Source organism: Monocercomonoides exilis (genome assembly GCF_001643675.1).
Source record: "Monocercomonoides exilis strain PA203 chromosome Unknown scaffold29-1213020, whole genome shotgun sequence".
Lineage (NCBI taxonomy): Eukaryota > Preaxostyla > Oxymonadida > Polymastigidae > Monocercomonoides > Monocercomonoides exilis.
In genome coordinates, this window is record NW_027150574.1 from 423,602 (window position 1) to 447,966 (window position 24,365).

Genomic DNA, 24,365 nt, shown 5'->3' on the forward strand with positions numbered 1-24,365 from the left:
GTATTCTTCTTCTTCTTTTCTTCTTTCCCTTATTCCTCTATTCTCTCACCCTCTCTCACTTTCAAAATACATTCACTTGTTTTATCATTCATTCATTCACTCACTCACTCACTCACTCACTCACTCACTCACTCACTCACTCACTCACTCACTCACTCACTCACTCACTCTTTTGCTCTATTATTTATTTTCTTGTTCAACCAATAATTCACCTTTTCTTTCAACCATTTAATTACACAATCATTCAATCCTTAATGAACAGTTTTCTCTTTTTCCTTCTCTAACTCTTTTTCTTTTTCACTTCCACTTCCACTTCCACTTTCACTTTCACTTTCACTTTCACTTTCACTTCCACTTCCACTTCCACTTTCACTTTCACTTTCACTTTCACTTTCACTTTCACTTTCACTTTCACTTTCACTTTCACTTTCACTTTCACTTTCACTTTTGAAATCGCTTCGCATCATTGTAATTTCCATTCTATTCCATTTGATTGTGTGTTGGATGATTTCTTATTTTCTTTTTTTATTCATTCATTCAATTAATCATTTCTTCATCACTTTATTCATCTATCCATTTGCACTCTCTTTTCTCTTTTCCCCTCATTTTCTTTTTCTCTCTTTTTGTATTCTTAACATGTTGTTTTGATTCATCTTGTATATTTCTCATTAAGAAATTGATTTGAGATGGGTAATAGAAGGGAAGGTGGGGAATGATAATTAAAGAAAATATTATCTTATAATGAATGCACGATAGAAATCGAAGAGAAAGCGGAAAAGTGAAAAGGAGAATTAAAAAGAGGAGATGAATGAATAAGTGAAGAGAAGAGAAGAGAAGGTGTGAAAAGAAAATAGAAGAGGTTAAATGAATGAAAAGAAGATAAAGAAGTAGATAAAAGAATAAAGAGAGAAAAAGAAATAAAAATAAAGATAAGAAAAAAGAAAAAAGAGAGAAAATAATGAAAAAGATGAAAAAAGAAAAGCTACAGCACTGGGTTTTTCCAGGCGGTCACCCATCCAAGTACTAACCCAGCGTTGGCCGCTTAACTTCGGAGGTCTGAAGGGATCCGGTGCGTATGACCAACTATGGCCGTAGCTCGCACATCCTTCCTCAAACTTCCCTTTTATAATCTTCCCCATCTATCCTTCTTTTTCTTTTCTTTTCTTTTTTTCTTCCAATTCTTTTCCCATCATCAAAATAACTTTCCCAATCGTATTCTTCTTCTTCTTTTCTTCTTTCCCTTATTCCTCTATTCTCTCACCCTCTCTCACTTTCAAAATACATTCACTTGTTTTATCATTCATTCATTCACTCACTCACTCACTCACTCACTCACTCACTCACTCACTCACTCACTCACTCACTCACTCACTCACTCACTCTTTTGCTCTATTATTTATTTTCTTGTTCAACCAATAATTCACCTTTTCTTTCAACCATTTAATTACACAATCATTCAATCCTTAATGAACAGTTTTCTCTTTTTCCTTCTCTAACTCTTTTTCTTTTTCACTTCCACTTCCACTTCCACTTTCACTTTCACTTTCACTTTCACTTTCACTTTCACTTCCACTTCCACTTCCACTTTCACTTTCACTTTCACTTTCACTTTCACTTTCACTTTCACTTTCACTTTCACTTTCACTTTCACTTTCACTTTCACTTTCACTTTCACTTTCACTTTCACTTTCACTTTCACTTTTGAAATCGCTTCGCATCATTGTAATTTCCATTCTATTCCATTTGATTGTGTGTTGGATGATTTCTTATTTTCTTTTTTTATTCATTCATTCAATTAATCATTTCTTCATCACTTTATTCATCTATCCATTTGCACTCTCTTTTCTCTTTTCCCCTCATTTTCTTTTTCTCTCTTTTTGTATTCTTAACATGTTGTTTTGATTCATCTTGTATATTTCTCATTAAGAAATTGATTTGAGATGGGTAATAGAAGGGAAGGTGGGGAATGATAATTAAAGAAAATATTATCTTATAATGAATGCACGATAGAAATCGAAGAGAAAGCGGAAAAGTGAAAAGGAGAATTAAAAAGAGGAGATGAATGAATAAGTGAAGAGAAGAGAAGAGAAGGTGTGAAAAGAAAATAGAAGAGGTTAAATGAATGAAAAGAAGATAAAGAAGTAGATAAAAGAATAAAGAGAGAAAAAGAAATAAAAATAAAGATAAGAAAAAAGAAAAAAGAGAGAAAATAATGAAAAAGATGAAAAAAGAAAAGCTACAGCACTGGGTTTTTCCAGGCGGTCACCCATCCAAGTACTAACCCAGCGTTGGCCGCTTAACTTCGGAGGTCTGAAGGGATCCGGTGCGTATGACCAACTATGGCCGTAGCTCGCACATCCTTCCTCAAACTTCCCTTTTATAATCTTCCCCATCTATCCTTCTTTTTCTTTTCTTTTCTTTTTTTCTTCCAATTCTTTTCCCATCATCAAAATAACTTTCCCAATCGTATTCTTCTTCTTTTTTTCTTCTTTCATTTATTTTTCACTTTTACTTTAACTTTCTTCTTTTTTTTTTCTTTCACCCTTTCTTTTTCATTCCCTTTTTTTATTAACCACTACGCTCTTTCTCCTTTCTTTTCTTTTCTTCCTTCCCTTATTCCCCTATTCTCTCACCCTCTCTCACTTTCAAATTTCTTTCACACACTCACTCTTTCAAGTATTCATTTTTTAATTCTACCAGTAATTCACCATTTTTTTATTTATTTCATTGCACACATCCTTTCTCACTTACTAATTCACATTTATTTTTCAGATTTCTTATATCACGTATATTAGTATTAATGTGATAATTCAGAAATAATCATGTGGAAAAATTGATGGAAGAGGTGAAAATGAATGGAAAACACACATTTGAATTCGTTTGTCCTTCGTTATCTATCTGTTCCTTTTCAAAAATATATCTTTTATCTTTTTGTTGTTTGAAGAAACATTTAATTCATCTTTAAACAACGATGAGCGCATTTTGAATTTTTTTTTCATTAACAGTTTATCAATAATGAGTTAGCATGCAATCAAAAGAATGCATTTTGTTTTTGACGCACCCACAATTATCTCATGGCGCATGATTTTCAGCAAATGTCTGCTGAAGAGCCATTTGAAAGTGTTTTTATCAACACCATCAAACGCCTCGTTGCTGCTGACAACGCTGGCATGCTTGCTAGAAGGGAGGAATTGCCTGCTGACAAAGCAGGAAGGCGATGAAAGACAGTTTCTTCTTTCGGTGTTTGATCTGGACATTGTTTCGATTGACATGGAGAAGACAAGTGCAGATGGATTTTATTCAGCAGTCATGGAAGAATCACGGACGATAGGTTTTTGCATTTTGTTTTGTGGCAGTTTTTCTCAAAAATGAGAAATTGTTGTTTATTTTGTTTCAGAATTGTGTGTATTTTGGATGTTTGAATTTAATTGACAGTGATAATTTATAAAACTGTATTTGCATTTGCGTGGGTGAAACAGGGACGGAGAGCCAGTGCGCCTTCTGCCGAATATTGTGATATTCAACAACCTCGACCTGGCACCCCCTGATGCACAGAATGCAGTTGCAGAGGTGTCTTTGCTTAATTTGATGCACTTTCACTATTTTTATGAATGTCTTGGGAAATCTTTTTTTTTCAACGTTGATTCATTTGATAGTTTCTGTCCACTCCAAATCTCTCATTGTCTGATGGATGGATGCTTGTTCGTCCAACCGTCTTCGTGGGCATTGGGATTGTTTCCGCTCCAATGCTTCTACAGAGGCCAAAGACGCGTGCTCCGTATCGTGACCAGTTTCCATCGTTTGTCCCTCCTTCGTTTATCTCTGTTCCGTGGAGATACTGCGCTCCTGGGCTTCTTCAACAGTTTCTGGTTTCTTCATCTGATCTGCAGCCAGAGTTGCACTATTACAATCCGTATATGTGTGTGATGAGTGGCTTATTTGTCAAAGTCAAAATTTTCTGATTTGTTTTGATTTGAATGGTTGCTTTTTGCAGAACAGAGCAAAAGCCTGAACAGGAAGTGTTGAAGGGAGGGGCATCTTGCATGGAAGAAAAACCGCTTGATCGCTTTTCAGAGGAAGATCTGATTGCAATGCGAGTGTCTTTGAACCGGTCTTTTGTGCACAACTCGCTCTCACTTTATTGTATGCTTCTTTGTTCTGTTTTATTTTTTATTTCTTTGTCTGTTTCTTGCACCGATTGATTTTTGATTTCCTCATTTCAACACTTTTGTGAAAACGCTATTGCTGTTGCAACAAGTGAACGATTTGCTGGCTCAGATTGAGTGCCATCCTTTTGTTGCATCGTTTCCTGCTGATCCTGATCTTCTCACTTCGATCATCTCGTTTGTCTCGACAGTCCATTCGCTCACTCGCCTCGACTCGCAGATGATTCCTTCGCTTATGATGCATCCATCCTTCTCTTCTGCGCTGACCTCATTTTCCTCTCTGCACATCACCCCTTCGCCTGCTGGAACTCCATCTTCTTTGGGCTGCTTCTCAGCACAGAACCCCTCTTTTTCAGGGTATCCTTTTCCGCCATCATGCCCATCACCGATTTCTCCGTTTTCTCCCCTTTCCTCCACTCGCGTTGCATCCATAGGTCACATTCGCAGCGCAACTCAGTCATCTGCTCTGTCTTCCCTCGCTGCTGACTTCGCACGTCGATCTTCGCAGAACGACCAGCACAAAGCAAGCATGTCACTCGATGTGTCTGCTTCTGCTGCTGGTTCTTCATCTTCCTCTTCCTTTCCTTCTCCTTTTGCTTTGTCATCTGCACAAGCACAGATGCCAACGCCTCGCATCATTTCGCTGGCAGACTCACATCGCCCGTCGTTTTCGATGGCTCAGACATCCACCCGCATTTCAGACTTGTCTCCGTCGATGCCTTTTTCTTCATCTTTTTCCCATTCCTCTTCCTCTTCCATTTCTTCTTCTGTTTCTGTGCCATCTGGATTCTGTGCATCTTCCTCTGCAACCATGCGACCATCTCCGCTTTCGAACTCATCCACTTCTTCTTCATGTTCTGAACCGCCCGCTGCCCGCAGCATGCACTCTACGCAGTCGTCGATGCGCTCGCCTCTCCTTTCTCAGACACAGCATGCATTGTCCTCTGCAGCTGAGTTGTTGTCTGCATCGCTTAGCCTTCCGCCGACCTCTTCGCGTGTGCGTGTGCCTGATGCATCATCTTCGCTGGATGCAGTGAAAATGCGCAGAAGAACTTCATTTGCGCCTTTTCAGCTTCGAGGTGCTGGAAATCCGTCAATCTGTTCTGTTTCTGCCTCTTCCTCTGCTTCTGCCTCTGCTTCTGCTTCTGGGACTGTTATGATGGAATCGGGCGAGTGTGAGAGCAGAGAAAGTTCAGCTGGTGAGCGTGTGCTGTTTGTGTCGGCAGCAGACATCCAGCGCTGCTTGGTGGATCTTCTGGCACATCGCATGACTGTTCGGCCAGCACCAGCTGCACAGGCAGTGTCGATGATGTGGATGCTCCTGAGACAGGCGAGAGACGCCGATCCGCTGGGGGGAGAGGAAATGGAGGGACTTGAGAGAGGAGGAGAGAGAGAGCAGAAGAGTAGCAGCGTCTTCCCGTTCAGCCCTTTTGATTCAAGCTTTGCAGAAGAGAAAGGGGAAAGGAGTTTGTTCGGGAGTGGGTGCGATAATGAAGAGCGGTGGGAGGTTAAGCACAGTTCAGGAGATGAAGCAGAAAAAGGAGAAAGCGGGAAAATGTTCAATGAGGTTGGATCGAAGACGAGCTTCTTCCAAAATTCAAGCAAAATTTCTGAGAATGCTTCAGATGAAAATGGAGATGACGAAGGGCTGAATGAAGGCACTCCAGTGCAGCTGTCAGACTCGTTGCATGCAACTTCATTGCCCCAGCTGCCATCATTCACAAAATTGACAGAATCTCATCCGTCCTCTTCTCTCACTTGTCCCTCGGATGATTCAGGAAAGGAATCAGAAGCGAAAGCTGTTGGTGTTGAGTCTGCCAAAAGTGAGGTTGAATGTTTGGGGAAGGGACGAAAAGAGTGCGAACAGCCAAATGGGAAGGAATGCTGTGAGTCAGATCCAAAACAGCAACAGTCTGAATTGTCAGCTGAACAGCAGAAGAAGAAATCGAACTTTGGTGATGTTTTTCGTTCATCGTTCGTTTCATCGCCTGAGTCGCTTTCTTTGTCAGACAGCGATTGCAGTTTGGTGCAGAGCCCATTGGAGCAAGAAAACAATGAGGCTTCGATTCAAATTTCTTCCACTTCAGCTAAAAACACTTCATGCACTTCAGAAAGCATTCCAACTGCTCCTCCGCCTCCTCCCCCGCCTCCACCACCACCACCTCCTCCTCCTCCTCCTCCTCATAATTCTGCTTCAAACACGCAATCAAAAGTATCAGCAGCTGCTGTCTCTCCATCGGCTTTCTTCCCATCATCTGGACAGCTCGAGGGCTCGTCTTCATTGCCCTCTTCTGAGGCAATGTTTGCTTTAGGGGCTGGTTCGCCGTTTCCGTCTCCTCTCTCAGAATCAGCCTCAGATGCGATGGAGTCCTCTCCAAAAGACGCTTATCGGCGCAGCGTATCTTCCCCGCTGCCTTCTCTTTTGGGGTTGTATTACTCGGGCTCTTCTGCATTTCGGTTGGCTTTCCGCCAGCTTGCGTCAGTTGCATTTGGCATCCCGCTGAGCACAGCAAGCACAGCCTCATCCACATTCCTTCTGAAGAAGCTGTTGAAAGTCTCGCATGCACTGGACATCTCGTCCGATGAGCGGGAGCTAAATGCACCTAAGCGAAGTGTTTCACCCTTTGGCAAGCTGAGAAGAGCGCCTGCTGAAAGAGAAGTGATGTTCAACACGGTTCTGGATTTCATTCATTCGATCATATCTGAGGCTGTTGAGGCTTCACCGCTTCCTCTCAGCTGTTGATTTGCTGTCATGCACTTAAATATAAACTGGCATTCTTTTTTTGTTTTCCTTTTCCTTTTCTTCTTCTTCTCAGCTTTTTATAAAGATGTGCACAAAAAATGAAAACCATAAACGATAATTGCATTTATTTTTGGAGAATTTTGTGTTTTTTGGACTGATTTGCTTTCAAAAGGAACAATTAACAAATCTTTTTTGTTGAACTTTCTTTTTTTTAATGAAAAGGATGCGTTTTCTAATTTTGTGGAATTATATATGAATCTTTGTTTCCTTTGTTGATGAAATTTGGGTTGAAACTTTTTTGAAAAAAAAGGTCAATCTTTTGTGTATTTTTTGCAGAATATATTTTTCAATCAATTTTTGAAAAATAAAAGCAAAAGTTAGTACTTTACAAAAATAAAAGGAATAGAGAATTAAAAATTGACTTCTCATTTCCTTCATCGAAGAAGAAAATTATCATTTTGCGATTCTAATGAAGTGCATCATCGAAATTCAATATATTCTTTTAATGCAGCTCTCAAAAATATGTGCGATTATCATCTCTCTCAATCGCATTCATTCATGCTCCAGTTATCCTTGTTTCTCTTCATTATTGCATCTGTTCTCTTGCTTTCGAATTCTAATTGTGTTGTATCATGTGTTGTTCATGACATTCAGCTTTAAAGACGAAATAGGATGTTCAAGAGTTTCAGATTTTTCTTCTTCGATCGCACATTCGCATCAGATATCACTATACACTAAATTGAACCCTTTATTCATTCCTCTCTCCAATCTCAATAGATGGTAATTCCAATTCTTTGATCATCTATCGAGTTGTCTCAAAATTGTTCGGTCCAAACGAAATATCAAGCGTCAGACACTCCAACAACATCATTTCTAACATAAATGCAACCCTCTTCTTCGTCGCATGCTTCTTCCCTCCATTCGACAGCCCCTGTGTTATTTTCCTCAGGCTTTCCTTCCTGTTGTCATCCTCATCCTCAAACGCTGATGAGGACAGAGAGTCATCCTCCTCCTTTTCATCATCACTTGCTGATGTCACAACTGTTGATGAAGAGATGGATGAGGAATCAGAATCCTCAGATGAAAGAGCTAAAAGAAAAAAGTTGTTCAACTTATATAGGCATTGTTGCATGTTGAAAAGCAATAAACGTTACAAATATTAAAACTTTGAATTCGTCAAAAATTTAAAATTTGTTTTCACTAAATTCTGTCTGTTAAAAATAAAATGAAATTCTGGATACTGAAATGAAAAAGTTTTTTTTTTCCTTTTGAAACAATATGGCTTATTTATTTTGAATGTTTTTGGAATTAAACAGTGGATATTTTTGAAAATAATTTATGAGCTTTTCATTAAATAATACGACTTAAAAAGCATGGAATATATTTGCATATCAACTTTTCATAACTTTTCACATATATACAGATTCACATTATTTGATAGCAAATATTATTATTAAAATTTTGTTGTTTATTATCTTTATTTTTTAAACAAAAATTTAAGAAAATGATCTTATGCTTTTTGTTGAATTTTTTCGTTCAAAAAACATATAATATAAATGATCAAGAATGTTATTTTGCGTATATCTTTATATAAGTACAGCTATATGTGCTGCTTTTAATTCAAAGGAACCTATTATAAAATCTGTTACAACATTTCCACCGACAGGTTCACAAATAAACCCTCGTTATTCGCCTTTTATTCAATATTTTACTGATAACGGGAAACCTTCTTTATTCCTTTGCAGTGGCGTTGACCACAAAGAAGAAATGGTTTCAGATGCATATACTATTAATCTCTTCCCATTCTTTTCATCACGTTTGATCATTCCTGTGGATTGTCCAAAGCCATTGGTCAAGTTTTTTGCTCAATACAAAGTTGGAAACACATTTTTCATTTGGGGTGGGAAGAAAGACACAAAATTTTCAAATGCACTGTGGTCATTTGATATTTTATCGCAGGAATGGAAAGAAGTTGATGAAGGAAAAACAATTCCTGAAGCAAGACATTCAATGGCATATGCAACTGATGGAAGCAAACTATACATTTTTGGTGGGATCGGTGCATCTGGCCTTTTGAACGATCTGTGGGAGTTTGACACACAAAACAACCAATGGAAAGAATTGAAAATAGTCACCGGAGAAGTTGGCCCTGAACCTTGCAGCGGTGCAGGTATGCTTGTTGCAAATGGATATGCTGTTATTTATGGAGGAGATACTGGAGGAGATGTTGAATTTTCACTCAAAATGTTCAGAATAAAGATCGACACAATTTCTTCTCAATCATGGGAAGAAGTTAAAATAACTGACAAGGATGGAAACGCAAGCAGCATTCCGAATTCTCGTTCCAAATTTGGTCATGCTACATTTATTTCTTCGGATGGTGCATTTGCGTATATTCATGGAGGGCGTCAATCAAACAATTTGTTCGATTATCAAAATTCGTTATTAATTCTTGATTGTAGTCAAGTTGTCAAAGGGGGAAATGATATAAAAACTGCAAAATATAAAGAAATTGTATATGAATATTATGACGTGTTGTTCCTTTGCGGATGTGCAACTGATTCAGATGGAAATCTTTACATTTTTGGAGGGAAAAATGAAGGTTTTGTATCAGGAGAATTTGTAGCTGTGATGAAAGAGGATTTGTCATTAAGTATTTCAGAAGAGGAGCTTCATTCTAAAGAAGCAAAAGATCGAAGACTAAAATTCAGAAAGAAGATTATTAGTGAAGAATATATAGATACGAAGTCAGGTCAGTTAAGCAAACATTCAAAGTCAGAAAGCAATTCTCGTTTCAATTATAATGATGGTAATTCTCCATTTATTCATTTAGTTTCGGTGTATGATCTTGGACCATCTCCACGTGTGAATCCTACAGTTGGAACATATGGTGATTCATTTTTTGTGTTTGGAGGACGAAATCCAGAAACAGGAGAAATTTTCAACGATTTGTATGGATGGGCAACAGTTATAAACCAGTGGGAAAGAATTATTCCCAAAGGAAACTCAGAAACACCTCCCGCAAGAGAGCTTGCTTCATTATGCTGTGAAATTGATCGCTTTTTTATCTTTGGAGGCTTAGGACCGAACGCACAAACAGGAAAGGTGGAACCGTCAAATGAATTGTGGGAATTTTCATTCATCACTCGTGAATGGAAGCAGTTGGGGAAAAAGTCCAAGATAAAGCCAAGAGCTGTATTTGGTGCATCATCTACCATCCATTTTAATTGCTTGGTTGTTTCTGGTGGAAAAAGTTTTGATGACATCATTCCTCGTCCTTCATCATATGTGTTTTATTTTGGAACAGAAGAATGGGAAGAACTTTTCTTCATAGATACAACGTATAAATCTGCCATTCTTTTTTTGAACAAGATCATTACAAAAAATAAAATAGAAAACACACAAGAGCAAAGATTTGAAAGTCATGAACGTAACTATATAGAAATGCCAAATATTTACGAAAATAGTGAGAATGTTAAAAGAGATTTGATGATATCAGATAATAAGCAAGTTGGAAATGTCAGACAAAATATGTGCAATAATGATGAATCTACACATGCAAATCTAATTGTCATTGGAGGAATGGATGGTATTTCTCCAATGAAAGGGTTTAGATGTTATGACTTTGAAAAATTATTGAAAATAGGTAATTTTGATATAACAAATATTTCTGGGAATGACGAAAATTTGAATCATATTTTTCACTACCAAGATGGGATGTCATTACCTTTTGAAAACAAAGTATTAATGTTCGGAGGGAGAAATGGAGATCGTGCAATGGATACTTTCAAAGTTGTTGAATTCGATAAATATGTTCGTCCTACTGTGATAGAAGATGATGGAACAGAACTTAAAAACGGCATTCATCTCGATGTGGTTGAAGCTGGATGTACAATTTTTCAAAGAAATGTTTACTGTTTCGGTGGAAGGCAAATAAGCAAAGGAAGAACTGTTATGCCAACAGCACTTAACATATTTCGAAAAATTAGTATTCAAGATAATGTTTTAGGCTGTTCAGAAGGATATTACAAGAATAAGGAAAAATGCAAAAGATGTGAAAAAGGAACTTATTCAGATGGAAAAAATCGAACGGCTTGCATTCCTTGCCCTGCAGGAACGTTTGGAATATGGGGGGGCGCTCGAGAATTTGAATGCGAATTTGCCACAGCTGGAACATTCACAAACACTTCTGGTTTATCAAGTCCAATTAAATGTGAAGCTGAACAGTATTGCCCAATTGGATCAGCATCAAATAATAATGCAATGCCAACTGCCGATCCGTCGAGAACAACTCAACCTCAATTATACAGTGAGCCATCCAAAGCAGTGGCTGTGATAAATATTATTTCTTATGTTGCCCTGGCGGCTATAGGTTTTGTGGTAGCTTTGTTTCTTCTCTGTTTTCGAACAAAATCGTGCATGTGGAGGCTGGATGGCTATTCAAGCAAGTATAGTGACTCTCTTGATCCACATACGCACTCTTCAGTCAAACAAATAAGAAAAACAACATTTGGAGGATTTGTTTCAATTGTTGCCATCTTTTTTGTTGCTGGAGTTGTTCTTTCGAATATTTTGGGTTTTTTCTTATTCAACATTGCTGAGACAAGGACAACAGTCGATGCTTCAACAGAAAGTCATATATTAGAACATTTCACAAACAATCATGTTCTAATCGAGCTGACTTTGATGGACTATACCGGCGAATGTGTTGGACCTGTGAATAAAGAGATAAATGAAAAATCTGGAAAGTGTTCAGACAAGTTAGGATTGGGGAAAACAACATATGATCCTTTTGGTTTGTATCTGTTTTTTTATAAAAAAACATAAATTTTTCAATTAATTTTTCGATATCTACATAAATAAAAATATATTATTCAGGATTGAAAGAAGATAAATATTTATTATTCACACCGAATTGCACTCAATTTCAAACCAATAATTATTATTATCCTCCAACACATAATTGCAAGATTACTCTTGAAGGTGAAAACGTAAATGTTCCATTGAAAAACGTTCAAATGGACATTTTTTCCATGTTTTCTTCAGAAAGAAATGTTTCTTGCAGAGCAATAAAAGTTTATGCATCTTTTGATTCTGCTGTTCCTGAGCAACATAACCTGAAATTAGGTCCAAATAATTACAATTCTTCAATTGAAGATATTATTTTGAGTAGCAATGAGGAAGTATTCAGTGGTCCAGTATCAACGAACGTAACGTTGGAGCTTGTCCCATCTATTCATAAAAGAAATGTTGCTTTAGAACCAAAGAAAGAAAGAAAAGGCCATCTTATCAACCATATTTCATTTGATAACGGATCCTTTTCATATTATCCAAACATATATTATAACTTCGGGCTGGGAATAAATATAAAATTCAAGCTGGAAAAATCTGTGGTTGTCACTCAACATTCAATGAAGATATCTTGGGTGACATTTTTTTCATCTCTTGGTGGGTCTTTTGTTTTCTTTGGATATTTTGGTAACATTTTGCCCGTATTTGAAATGTTAATGAACATTAAATGCCCATGTGGGAAAAAAGGGACAAATAAAGTTACTGCAATGTTTCATGATTCATATAGAAAAACAAACAAAGGAGAAACAAACAGAGAGTATATCGAAGAAATGAAGTCAATGAATGAAGAGCCTCTTTCCTTGAGTTCTTTAGTTTGAGTGTTTTAATATTTTCAGTTGTGAAATTCTTTTAGAAACAAATCTTTTATTTGATTATTTCTTTATTGGTACTGTTTTTGTATTTGTTTGCCAACTGCAAAAAAGCATTTGACGAGTAAACGTATTTATATATCCATTTTCAATCTGTTTAGAACATTTTTTTTTTTTTTTTTTTTTTGTTTGTTTGTTTGTCTTTGTTATTCTAATAGAAATTGAGAGTTTTTGTTTATTTTAAAGTTGCTTTTACAAGGCAAAATAATATTTTTTTTCCAAAAATTTAAAATTGAGTGTCTGATTATGTTTGCGTTTACTCATTTGTAATTCAAGTTTAAAGTTTTACACATTCTTTTCATTGAAATTTATTCAATTCAAATATTTAACAACATGCTAGCAAGGGTCTGTTTAATATATGTTTATATGATTCAGGAAAAAAATAAAGGTAATAGGGGATCAAAAGTCCTGAAATGATTTATTCCTTGAAAAAACAAAAAAGGTTTCGAAACTGAGCTTTATTAAATCATAAACAACAGCCTTATTTTGATGATTTGTCAAAAGAAAAGGCAGTTCACAACTTTAAGCGACATTCAGAAACTCGTATTTTTTCGGATTTTTTGTGATAAAATGTTGTAACAATATTTTATAAAACATGCCTGGAGTAAAATTTTCAATCTTGCTATATATATATATATATTTTTTTCTGTGAGAAAAATCAAAATTACGAAAAATTATGGTTCAGATCAAACGAATTTCAAAAAACTTTGATTGAAAATTTAACAATTAAATGAAATTTCATCATTTTGTTCAAATTGATTTGAAAAAAAAATCATTCAATTAAAAGCATGTGAAATAAATATATTTGGGTTATTCTTTTTGAAAAGTCGCAAATGTTTAAATTTCAAATTAATTAAAATTTTCATATTTTGCACAAATTTTTGTTAACACACACCAAACTTCACTAACATGGAAACTGTAACTTGATAATGCCGTATCATGAATACCTAAGAAGATTTGTGAGCGGTTACAAGAATTTTAGCAAAATATGAATTTTTTTATTTATTTGGAAATTAAACTTTTGCGACTTTTCAAAAAGAATTGCCCATTTGAAGTTATTTTTTGTTAATTTTTTTGAGTTTTTCAGGAACAAAAACACGTGAAAAAAAAAACTTAAAGGGTTTCGTTCTGCTTCAGGGTTTTCTCTCGAATCGAAATATAAGGTTTTTGGTTAGCGTTGAATTTTTGTTCATTTTTTAAAAAAATAGTGTTACTGTTTAAATCAAAAAATCATTTTTTCAAACATCAAAAACGTGTGTTTCAATGATTGTGCAAGATGAAAGAAATAAATATTGGACATTTGAATGAATTGCAAACTTTTTTATATTCTTTACAAAAATAATAAATGAAAGTTTAGAATGACATTATAAAATTTTAATTAAATTATTTTTAAGTTTATTTCTATTTTTGTTTTTTGAAATTAATAATAGTTAGGTGCAAAACCCGCACATTTGCAGAAACCCGCACACTTGATATTTTCTTTCGAAATATCAGTCCACATTAATATATGTGAAGGCATTCAGCATTTTAATTCCACCGGTAACTTATATATGTACAATATTTAGTATTTCGAAAAAAAAAACAAAAACAAAAAAATTTTGATCTTTTTTGATCTTTGATCAATATTTTTTTGTTTTTGTTTTTTTTTCGAAATACTAAATATTGTACATATATAAGTTACCGGTGGAATTAAAATGCTGAATGCCTTCACATATATTAATGTGGACTGATATTTCGAAAGAAAATATCAAGTGTGCGGGTTTCTGCAAATGTGCGTGTTTTGGGCACACTATAAGATCATAACCATTATTTTTTTTAAGAAAATTTGACTTTTTCATAGAAAAAAAAGTGTGGCAAGAATGAAAAATTCACCACTGGCATGTTTCACAATATTATATTGAATCATTATATCACAAAAAAATCCAAAATAATACAAGTTTCTGAATGAAACGAAAAGTTGTGATTAATAGAAGAACAAAAAGAACAAAAAGAACAAAAAGAACAAAAAGAAGAGAAAAAAGAGAAAGAAGAAGATGTGCTAAATAATGAGATTTGCTTTAATTATCGAAAAAAATGTCAATTTCATCAGCTGCACATAATGCGGATATATAACAAAAACGAAACTTTATTTTTTTTCATTTTTTTGACTTTTTTTCTTAAAACATTTTTTTATTCATGAGAAATTTATTATTGAGCAAAACATCATTATTTGAAATGTTAAAATTTTTTTAAGCTCTCTTCTTTCATATTTGATGTATTTTGTTGATTTTTGCAAATCAGTTATTTTAAAACCATTTTGTATTGAAATTTCGAAACGTTTTGTATAATGACAATCATTTATTGCTCATGGAAACATTTCAATGATCGTATTATACACAAAAATAATATATTTTTTAACAATCTTCACATAAATACGAAATATGATATATTTTGCATTATTTGTTTTTAAATGTTCTGAAAATTGTATAAAACATATGTAATAATATTAGTGATAAATAAACTGCAATTTGTGAATACAACAATTTTTAAGAGAAAATTGAAGATCTTCCCACAATTTTTATTTAACTTGAAATTTGGTTGTGGAAATTAAAATAACAACCTTATTATCATTTTTTTTTTTTTTTGAATTTCAAAATAACTTGATAATTTCAAAATGTCAAATGCGAATTTCAAAATTATGCAAAAATTTCAAAATTATACAAAAATTGTTCAATTCATCTAATACAAAACCACTCTCTTCATTCAATGCATTTGCATTTGCATTTTTTTGTTTCATTTTATTTGCGGAAAAATTGAATGAAAAAGAAGCGAGTGAAGATAATAAATTTATTAAAATGTAATTCAATTTTACTATAAACTGTTCAAAAAATAATGGAAAAAAATTATAACAAAATAAAAATCATTATGGAAAAATCTGTGATGTGAAACTGGTGAATATAAGTTTAACTCATACAAAAAACAACAATAACAAATAAAAAGTGAATAGATTTCAGGAAGACAGTAAATGAAAGTGAATGCATATGCCACATAGAAAACGCTCAATCTCTCCAATCTTTCAATCTCATCTTTTTCTCTGCTTTTTTCTTTCGATAGCACTGAATGCAACACTGAAAAGTGAGGCTCCAAACAAGCCCCAGAGCCGCAAATCCAAGTAAAACAAAATGCAGATATCTAAATACATATTTAATTCCCATTAAATTCTTCATTTGATTGGAAAATAGAGCATTAACTGATGTGTTGTACACGTATGACTGGAAGCATGTGACAGCGAATTGAATTAAGGCAAAGGAAGCAAGAGAATAAAGCATTCCATTGAACAGCATGGCATTCGGGAGAGTGGCATGGGCCTCCATCGGGTAGAACGTGAGCCCCAGCAAAAACTTCGTCCCTATTTTGAGATTGCCTTTTATCACAGCAATTGCCAAGTATCCAATAAACACTCCATAAAGAACAGAGCCGAGAAAAGCATATTTATCGAGAACAACAAATGCGTCTGAGAGAAAGCGTCCTTGCTTCAGCACGATCACAATAATGATCTGCACAATCCAGAAGATTGCAACAAGAAGCCCAATGATACCTGCAATTAACTTGCACCATGGAAGAAGCACATTGTATTCCTGTGGCTGTTCAACATACCGAACATGTTCGTAATCATCAAGCACATCTCCGACATCTTCGTGCAATTCCTTAAGATATTTCTTTTGCTTCTTTGAAAGAGCTTTCTCTTTTGGATCCACAGCTCGCACTTTCTCAGACAGAAGTCGCTTGAAATCTCCAATCTCATCCAAGATTTCTAAAGAGTCCCGCTTCAGTTTCGCTTTAAATTCTGCAAATCTACACATTAATAATGAATTTGATGGGGAAAAAGAAGAAAATTGTGGATTTCAGGCTTGATGGAAAGAAACCAAGTAAATCGTGCAAACTGTTTTTTTGTTGTTCTCTTTGGACGGAAACAACACTCAAGTATGCAATCAAATGGGCACGTAAACATTCCTCCACCTCCAAAAACAAGAAACAACACCCATCCAACAACCGATACAATGCACACTGCATAAACAGGAACAGTCACTCGAATGGTAACATCCTTATCTGCCAGTGTTTTCTCTGACTAAAAAGTCGAATTTAAAATGAAAAGCGTAAATTATCAACACATACTTCTGTTGCAAGTTGTATAATTTTTTCTTCTGTTAATCCGTCAACGGTTACAGTTTGTGGAGCAACTTCAGTTTTGAAAGGAACCTCAGCATATCCGGCAACTGCCCAGACCACAAAAATTATAACAAGCCAAACAACAATTGACCCAATGGCATATTTGATTCCTGTGCATATTCGTTTGGCCAAGCTATGATAAGATATATGGTTTGAATTTTTAAAATGTCAGATCATCTTTGAAATGATGAAAAATACCTTCCATCTTCCTCGTAGCAACACATGGTGAAAGGAACAACTGCAATAATCTATATGAAGGGAAAATACAAATATATTAAACATTGCAAAATGAAAATGTATTTGTTCGCACCATGATTGCAAGAACCATCGTAAATATTTGCCATATAATTGGCATAAATTTATGACTCTCTGGTGCGCATACTACATCGAATGGAAGCATCATGATAATTACGGTAGTTGCTGTGTATATGAACCACTTAGGAAAATGAAAATTATGTTCAATAATCATAAAACAAAAGGCTCAAACGGTGACGCATTTTGTAAAAATATCTGGCGCATCTTCAGGATCTTGAAAGTGTCTTATAAAATAAATGAACATTATTCCGATAAAAACAGCAACAACAGCCCATATAATAGCTCCAATAACAACTCTGGCAATTTCCATCTTTTGAAATATATTATTATACTTTCTTTGATCAATATTAGAATGTTCTTTTTGAAATGAAAAATATGAATTATACAAGGGTAAATTAATACATAAAACAATAGAAATTTCACAAAATTTAAAATTGTTCCGAAAATGTTCCTTGGAGAGCTCAAACAAAATTATCACATTTCAAGAATCAAAACTTATTCCCTCCATTCAATTGCACGATCCATGGACTTTTTCACAGCTTTCTTATGATCCACTTCCCTAAAATTTAATATTTCAATCGAGTCACCCCATTCAAATATGCAACCACCCACTTTCACAGCAGCTGGCAATCCTCTAACGAACAACTTTTGCTGCTTTCCATTTCTAAAAAAATGAAGTGTTCGGGGCATTGTGGTCATGTTAATTTCCAACAATGCAATTTCAGTTTGTCTGTATTGCATTGCGCCCCAAGTTGAGTATCCACCTGTTTGAACATAAACACTATTAAAGAGACGCGATTTGTTGATGGAAGTTGATTTTTAATGTGGAGCATAAATAATTTTTCAAGAATGATTCATAAAATAATTTTGTTTGAAGAAGAAATAATTATTTATAAAAAAGACATCAAATTGCAGCAAAAACAGTCAAACCTCGAGCAAGAAATTGCTGCTGTTCCAGGAACATCGCCGAATGGTGTGTCTTGTTGTGGTGCAGGCAAATTGGCGTTCATGACACCAAGGCGAAAAGCATAATTAGGATTTATACGTCCTATTCTCACCTCGCTAGCATTTTTTTTTGAAATAATCGGAAAATATCGCATAAAAAGAATGTAATGAAGCATAAAAAAAAAAAAAAAAAAAAAAAAAAAAAAAAAAAAAAAAAAAAAAAAAAAAAAAAAAGAGAGAGAGAGAGAGAGAGAGAGAGAAAGAAAGTGAATACAGGCAGATGAAGAGAAGAACAATCAATTCTCAAGAATAAAGAACAATAACACACAAATGCCATATTCCTTGTCTGATCTCCTGATTAATCACAAACGAGTCGTATCCTCTCTGTCCAGTGTGCACAATGCTCCCTCCACGCCTTCTCCACAAAGCAGGCGTTGTAAACACAACTGGAGCAAGTGCAACTGCTGGTGCAACTGCTGGTGCTTGTTCAGCAGCGACAAGAAGCGGTGCAACAGTACCTGGATGAGCAGGATGAGCAGGATGTGCCTGATTGGCAGGATGTGCCACTTCTCTCTCTGGATGCGATCTCTCTAAATCATCGTGTTGATTGCTTGGACAATACTTTGATGATTCCTTTTCGGCAGATTGCTTGCAACCTTACATACAAAATATATTGAATGGCGAAACGTTTGCGGAGTAATCAATATGTTTCGTTGAATATTCAAAAATTAATGAGTGTTATTTAAAGAAATAATTATAAATTATGCACAAACAGCATTTTTCATTGATTGAGCTATTCGCACAAGAATTTTCGCTTTTTTCTTTCTTTTCATTCTTCTTTTCATTAACTTCATTTAAAGTGGGAACAAAACGAGTTTCATCATCAGCATTTTCATTGATAAGAGTTGAGTCTTGCGCATTTGCTGGAGTAACTTCATTGCTCATCTGACCTTCTGGTGTTGATGATGAAGCTGGCAAAGCTGTTGAGACTGAAACAGATGCAGAAGAAGAAGGAGTTGCTTCAAAATCTAATGAAAGATTTTGATGAGGAAATTCGGATGTCACTGAAGCTGATGCAGAAGCACTTGCAGATGGTGTTGCTGAAGTCGTTTCCTGATGCAATGGCAAAGAAGAAGGAAAAGTTGAAGACGGTGAAGGCGAAGGTTGGCAAGAAGAAGAAAAATGAGCCGCATCATTTTCGGGCGATGAGAAAAAATCTTTAAGTAAATCAGCTGCAATCGAACGAATGATCCGCTGCTTAGACAAAGCTAGTTGTTGAAGTGGTTCACGAAGAGGGGCTATTAATTCGTTTTGCTTGGAGCACTCGCAAACAGCAGACACCAAATGCATTACATCAACGTGAAAATGGGAGTCTGCTGTCTGATCCAAATGCTGTAGCAGATTAACAAGCGCTGAAATAAACAACGAATCAATTGCCTTTGCTTTTCCTTCCGGAGATGCTCTGAGAAATAATGAGCTTAATAATTGAAATGCTGATAATGCTATTTGATTATTTCCAGATTGAGATAATGCAACAAGAGGTCTTAAAAGAACTAGGGAGAATTCTGTTCTATCTATTGCTGATGTAAATGCAAGTATTCCTGAGCAAAGAGATAAAGATAACACCTTCATTGAATTATTAAAAATATTGCAAAAGAAAGTGAAAAATCAAACATATAATTCATCAGATGATTCTATTTGTAGCAAAGGGATAAATGCATGAAGAATGTCATGTTGAAGCATTAGTTTCAAATTCGCAGGATCTGAAAAAAGTGAAAGAATTCTTTGCGAAATTTAAAATTATTAAATTCAGCGCAAACTTTCAATCATTAGTGCGCACAACTTCTGAAGGCTATAGTATACAGCTGTGTTATCAATTGATTGAAGAAAACCAATGCAATCGACAATTTGTTGTTCCTTTCAAACAAAATTTTTATAAATCGATAAAAAATATTCTTTAGAAAGTTTTGAATACCACTGACAATGTTGAATCTTTACAAGATGCAAAATTTGGAGGATTTCCTTCTGGCATAAAATTAAAAAAAGACTTTTAATGATCCATTGCCACAATCAAAATATTCATAATGTAATTTTGGGTTTTGAAAGTTTTCATAAATATTCATAAAAATATAAAAAGATAGATAAAAAAAGATAGGAAAAAGAAAAATACGCTTTAAAAAACTGCAAAATATTTAAAATACTATAACAATTAAATCAACTTTATATCTATGTCTGATCAATCTTTTGCTTTTTCAATGTTCCAGCAACAACGTCAACTAAAGTTTTAAGAAGCTGCGAAGTGGAATTTGAGGCCGGGGAAGTGGACGGAGCGGGGGTAACCGCTTTAGCTTTTGGAGTTGAGTCATTTTCATCTTCTGTTTCTGTTTCTTCGTCTTCTCCCTGGTGAGCATTGTCTCCAGCATCCAAAGTGTCATTCTGTGCAGCTGGATTGTTATGCGCTGTCTTTCCTGTCTTGTGCACGTGCCTTGCAAAGCCTCCTCTGCCTGCACGCTGCGGAAGATGCCCCATCTGCATCTGGCTGAGCTTTGAGTCTCCTTCTCCTTCACCTTCATCAGCTGACAGCCATCCATCTTCTTCTTCCATCACACCATCTTCAAATGCTGCCCCATCTACCCTCATCCCATCCGCAGCAGCCGTTTCATCAGCAGCCATCCCAATTCGATAGTCCACTCCAACACTGCTGCTTCCTATGCCGTTCCTCGACCGGACTCTCATTGGGAGCTCGTTGTATTCGTCGTAGGCTCTTTCTCTCTCTCTCTCCCGTTGGCTTATTTCGCCTCCCATGCCGTCGCCCTGGATATTGTGCTGCCCATAGATCAGCATCTGTATCGGCGTGCGCGACAGGCCCATTCTGAACTGGTGATGCAGAGAAGATGAGGCTGAAAAGAGCGACGGGGTGCTCTGAAGCGACTTCTTCGTCTTGTGCCTCTTTGAGAAGTGTGATGAATGTCTGTGCTTCACTTTCTTCTTGCCCTGCGAGATTGCACACATCGACATATCCGACAATGACGTATACGCCTCTTCGCCTTCCCTCCCAATTTCTCCAGCACCAGACTGTTGCGCTCCTGTCCTCCAAACGCTGCCTTCGAAGTTGGTCGAGTAAGCATTGGAATAGCTGCTTCCTATCCCTCGCCTTCCTTCGCTGGAGCGGCGGGACTTTTTCACATCGTGCTTTTGTATCTGCTCATTCACTAATTCGTGCAGAGGTCTTCCATTTGAATCAAAAATCAATTTTTGTATTTCGTCTGTACTTTCTTCTTCCTCTTCCTCTTCCTCCTCTTCCTCTTCCTCTTCTTCCTCCTCATCATCATCGTCATCATCCTCGTCAAATGAATCATCTTTCATTCCGCTTCGCGAATAGCCGAACTCGCTGCCACCGGCTCCACTCAACAAGGGAGACAAATACGCTGACTCGCCTGAGCCTGCCAGCGAAGAAGGAGAAGCAGCATGAGGAGGATAAAACCGGCGTGGTGTGGAAAGCGAAGGAGAGCGGCCAGAAGAAGCAGTTGAAGCAAAAGAAGGAGGACGAGTTGGAGCCAATGGAAGTATCGCAGAGATAGGCTGCATGCTGCACAACATCGAAGATGGAAGAGGGAATGAGACAAAAAGTCCCTTTGGTTCAGATACGGGGGTGATTTCTTGTGCGGAGTTGGGATGAGAAGGATTTGAAAGTCTTTTTGTTCTTTCTTCATTCGTTTCTTCTCTTCCTATCACAACACGGATCTCTGGGCGAGTGCTTCCGTGTTCTGGCTGAGGATACATTTGAGTGCTCTTGCCCTTTGAATTAAGTGAATGTGAAGAAAATTTTCCAGAAGGTGCGGAATTACTCCTTTTTCTTCTGAAGACGTTTCTTGAACAACAAGAAGTTGGTTCCGTTGCGGATTCTGGATCTATTGGTATTGTTTGTCGTGATGCTAAGTTCAGCTGAGATTCGGTGGCTAGAAACTGTTTCAAGTGGTTGAGTTTGATTCTAACTTTCACTTTAATTTTGTTGCTTTTTTGAAATTCGGAAGATATTGCTGGTTTTTGTGGAAATGATGAAATGGATGGATTTAATGAAGTGGTATCAGTTGATGAAATGTCATCGGAATCAAAAGGTGCAGGTGTGTGAAGAAGTGGAGGTAGAATGGCATCGTCAATTGTTGGGGGAAGATAAGCATGGCTGTTTGAAGTGGGAGGGACAATTGAGTGTTGATTTATCGCTGCCATTAAGGAAGTTGCAAGATCTGGACGTCTTATTTGTTTAGTTAAAATGCTGTGTATAATTACACTTTGCTGTTCAGGAGTACAGTTTGAGAAATTTTGAAAAAATAAAGAAAGTGCTTCCTCATAAGGAAGTTGGTTGATATCTTGAATTGAAGCGGAAATGGCTTCTTCATTATCTTTTGTTGGTTGCCCTTCATCTTTAATATATTATAAAGTTATATTAAAAGAAATAAAGGACAAACCAGGAATTTTTGATAGTGTTCTATAAAACTGATCTACATCTGATATTGATGGTAGACTCGAAGGAGAAGCATCTTTTTCAACGCATTTGAATTCTGTTGAATATGGATTCACAAAAGGCATCGAAAAATACTGGGTCGTTTCATTTTCCATATTGTAAATTATTACGATATGGGTCGCAAAAAATTGAAAACTCCCAATATACATTAATGAGCCTTAAAGAAAGCGAATTATTTGATTCAGAACGCACAAAACGAAAAGGCAGTAGAAAGCAAACTCCAACACGTACAATAGAAAAGAAACTTGATGATATAGACGCGAAATTTGCGATAGAAGGCATGTATTTCATTCTTTTTAATTTCGCAAGCAATTCAATATCTTTAAATATCTTTGCAAATTGAAGGAACTGAAAATGAACACTTTTTAGCTGGGGGCGTTTCTTCTTTATTAAGACATACACATAAAGCGCCATTACGTTCAAATGTGAAAAAACATCAAAAAACAAAAGCTTTAACGTTATCACAGATGGAAGATAGGATAAAAGGAGGAAAATTTAGATGGATTAATGAACAATTGTACACTGTAACTGGAGATGTTGCAAAACGTTCTTTTCGAAAAGACCCTTCATTATTTAAAACAGTTTGATTTTGATGTTTCGTTTTTTTTAAAATGAATTTTTTGTAAAGTATCATGAAGGATATCGAAAGCAAGTTGAACAATGGCCAGAAAATCCTTTAAACATCATTATTCGGGAATTGGAGCATCGCCGAGGTCTGGTAATTGCTGATCTCGGATGTGGTGAAGCTCTACTCGCTGAAAGATGCAAGAATTGCACAGTGCATTCATTTGACTTGATGAAATCAAAGCCTTTTGTTAAGGTTGCAAATATTTCAGACGTGTGAATTATTTTATTTAATGATAAATTATTTTTTTAACAAAATCATTACTTTTTTGTTGTTGAAATGATAGTTACCATTGAAAGATGAAACAGTTGATGTTGCTGTTTCTTGTTTATCTTTGATGGGAACTGATTGGCCCTTGTTCGTAAAGGAAGCTCATCGTATTCTCAAGCCTGGGTTAGCTCATATATTTATTTATATTTAAACGGCAACAAATTTACAAAAATTATTAATGTATTTTTTGATTTCTTTTTTTAAAAAATGCTTCAGTGGGCTGTTCAGAGTAGCTGAGGTGAAATCAAGGATTGAAGACATGGAAGATTTTAAAGAGGTATTCACGCGATTCGGATTTGATGTCAAAAGCGTGAACGATTCCAATCAAATGTTTGTTCTGTGTGCTTTCGTCAAGCGCAACGTTGACTCGAAAAAGGAGGGAAAGAAGAAGTCGAAAAAGACAATGAAATTTAAGTCCAAATCTTCAAATCGGCTGGTGTTCAGCGATGATGAAGCAAGTTCAGAGGAGAAAGAGGACGATGCTGAAAGCGAAAAAGAAGAAACAGAAAATGATGATGAAGAAAGTGACAGTGATAGCTGGGACGATGAAGATGAAGATAATGAAGATGTTGGAATTCAGTGGAACAAGAAGAAGATAAAGCCTGGGTCAAAGGAGAAGAAAATTAGGAGTGGAGAAATCATGGAAATGGCTCTGGCTTTGAAGCCATGCCTTTACAAGAGAAGATAAAGCGAATATGCACTTCAATTCAAATAGCAAAATATATTTCACTTCATCTAAACATTTCACTAAAGTATCAAAAAGTTTAGAATTTTCGGTTGGAAAATATAAGTTTTGCTTTCAAGAAATTCGAAGACCAAGGACAAATTTTTATTTAGATGTTGTTTG

At 35.9% G+C, this 24,365-nt stretch overlaps 7 protein-coding genes across 7 annotated transcripts; 3 read left to right on the plus strand and 4 right to left on the minus strand.

The window, feature by feature from the left end:
• The first annotated feature begins 3,072 nt into the window (after positions 1–3,072).
• MONOS_8014 (uncharacterized protein) lies at positions 3,073–7,090 on the plus strand. Its single transcript, XM_067878387.1, has 5 exons — positions 3,073–3,331; positions 3,398–3,570; positions 3,657–3,919; positions 3,995–4,143; positions 4,259–7,090. Exons 3-5 carry the CDS (start codon positions 3,696–3,698, stop codon positions 6,907–6,909), a joined length of 3,024 nt encoding a protein of 1,007 aa, XP_067725346.1. The 5' UTR covers positions 3,073–3,331; positions 3,398–3,570; positions 3,657–3,695; the 3' UTR covers positions 6,910–7,090.
• Positions 7,091–7,711: 621 nt separating this feature from the next.
• Positions 7,712–8,041, minus strand: MONOS_8015 (uncharacterized protein; the record flags this gene model as incomplete). The annotated part of the gene is made up of 1 exon (XM_067878388.1): positions 7,712–8,041. The coding sequence occupies one exon, from the start codon at positions 8,039–8,041 to the stop codon at positions 7,712–7,714; it is 330 nt and encodes a 109-aa protein (XP_067725347.1).
• A 434-nt stretch (positions 8,042–8,475) lies between these two features.
• On the plus strand, positions 8,476–12,984 carry MONOS_8016 (uncharacterized protein; the record flags this gene model as incomplete). Its single annotated transcript, XM_067878389.1, has 2 exons — positions 8,476–11,704; positions 11,788–12,984. The coding sequence occupies 2 exons, from the start codon at positions 8,476–8,478 to the stop codon at positions 12,576–12,578; spliced, it is 4,020 nt and encodes a 1,339-aa protein (XP_067725348.1). The 3' UTR covers positions 12,579–12,984.
• Positions 12,985–15,366: 2,382 nt separating this feature from the next.
• MONOS_8017 (putative LMBR1 domain-containing protein) lies at positions 15,367–17,471 on the minus strand. Its single transcript, XM_067878390.1, has 6 exons — positions 17,326–17,471; positions 17,149–17,274; positions 17,037–17,086; positions 16,785–16,971; positions 16,553–16,737; positions 15,367–16,463 (listed from the first exon to the last, which is right to left on the minus strand). The coding sequence occupies exons 1-6, from the start codon at positions 17,461–17,463 to the stop codon at positions 15,668–15,670; spliced, it is 1,482 nt and encodes a 493-aa protein (XP_067725349.1). The 5' UTR covers positions 17,464–17,471; the 3' UTR covers positions 15,367–15,667.
• Positions 17,472–17,479: 8 nt separating this feature from the next.
• Positions 17,480–20,130, minus strand: MONOS_8018 (uncharacterized protein; the record flags this gene model as incomplete). Its single annotated transcript, XM_067878391.1, has 7 exons — positions 17,480–17,934; positions 18,084–18,215; positions 18,427–18,754; positions 18,872–19,724; positions 19,773–19,861; positions 19,919–20,015; positions 20,074–20,130. 7 exons carry the CDS (start codon positions 20,128–20,130, stop codon positions 17,649–17,651), a joined length of 1,842 nt encoding a protein of 613 aa, XP_067725350.1. The 3' UTR covers positions 17,480–17,648.
• A 25-nt stretch (positions 20,131–20,155) lies between these two features.
• On the minus strand, positions 20,156–22,328 carry MONOS_8019 (uncharacterized protein; the record flags this gene model as incomplete). Its single annotated transcript, XM_067878392.1, has 1 exon — positions 20,156–22,328. The coding sequence occupies one exon, from the start codon at positions 22,326–22,328 to the stop codon at positions 20,325–20,327; it is 2,004 nt and encodes a 667-aa protein (XP_067725351.1). The 3' UTR covers positions 20,156–20,324.
• A 436-nt stretch (positions 22,329–22,764) lies between these two features.
• Positions 22,765–24,293, plus strand: MONOS_8020 (putative Ribosomal RNA-processing protein). Its single transcript, XM_067878394.1, has 5 exons — positions 22,765–22,901; positions 22,969–23,204; positions 23,252–23,461; positions 23,535–23,641; positions 23,735–24,293. Exons 1-5 carry the CDS (start codon positions 22,775–22,777, stop codon positions 24,204–24,206), a joined length of 1,152 nt encoding a protein of 383 aa, XP_067725352.1. The 5' UTR covers positions 22,765–22,774; the 3' UTR covers positions 24,207–24,293.
• The last annotated feature ends 72 nt before the right edge of the window (positions 24,294–24,365 follow it).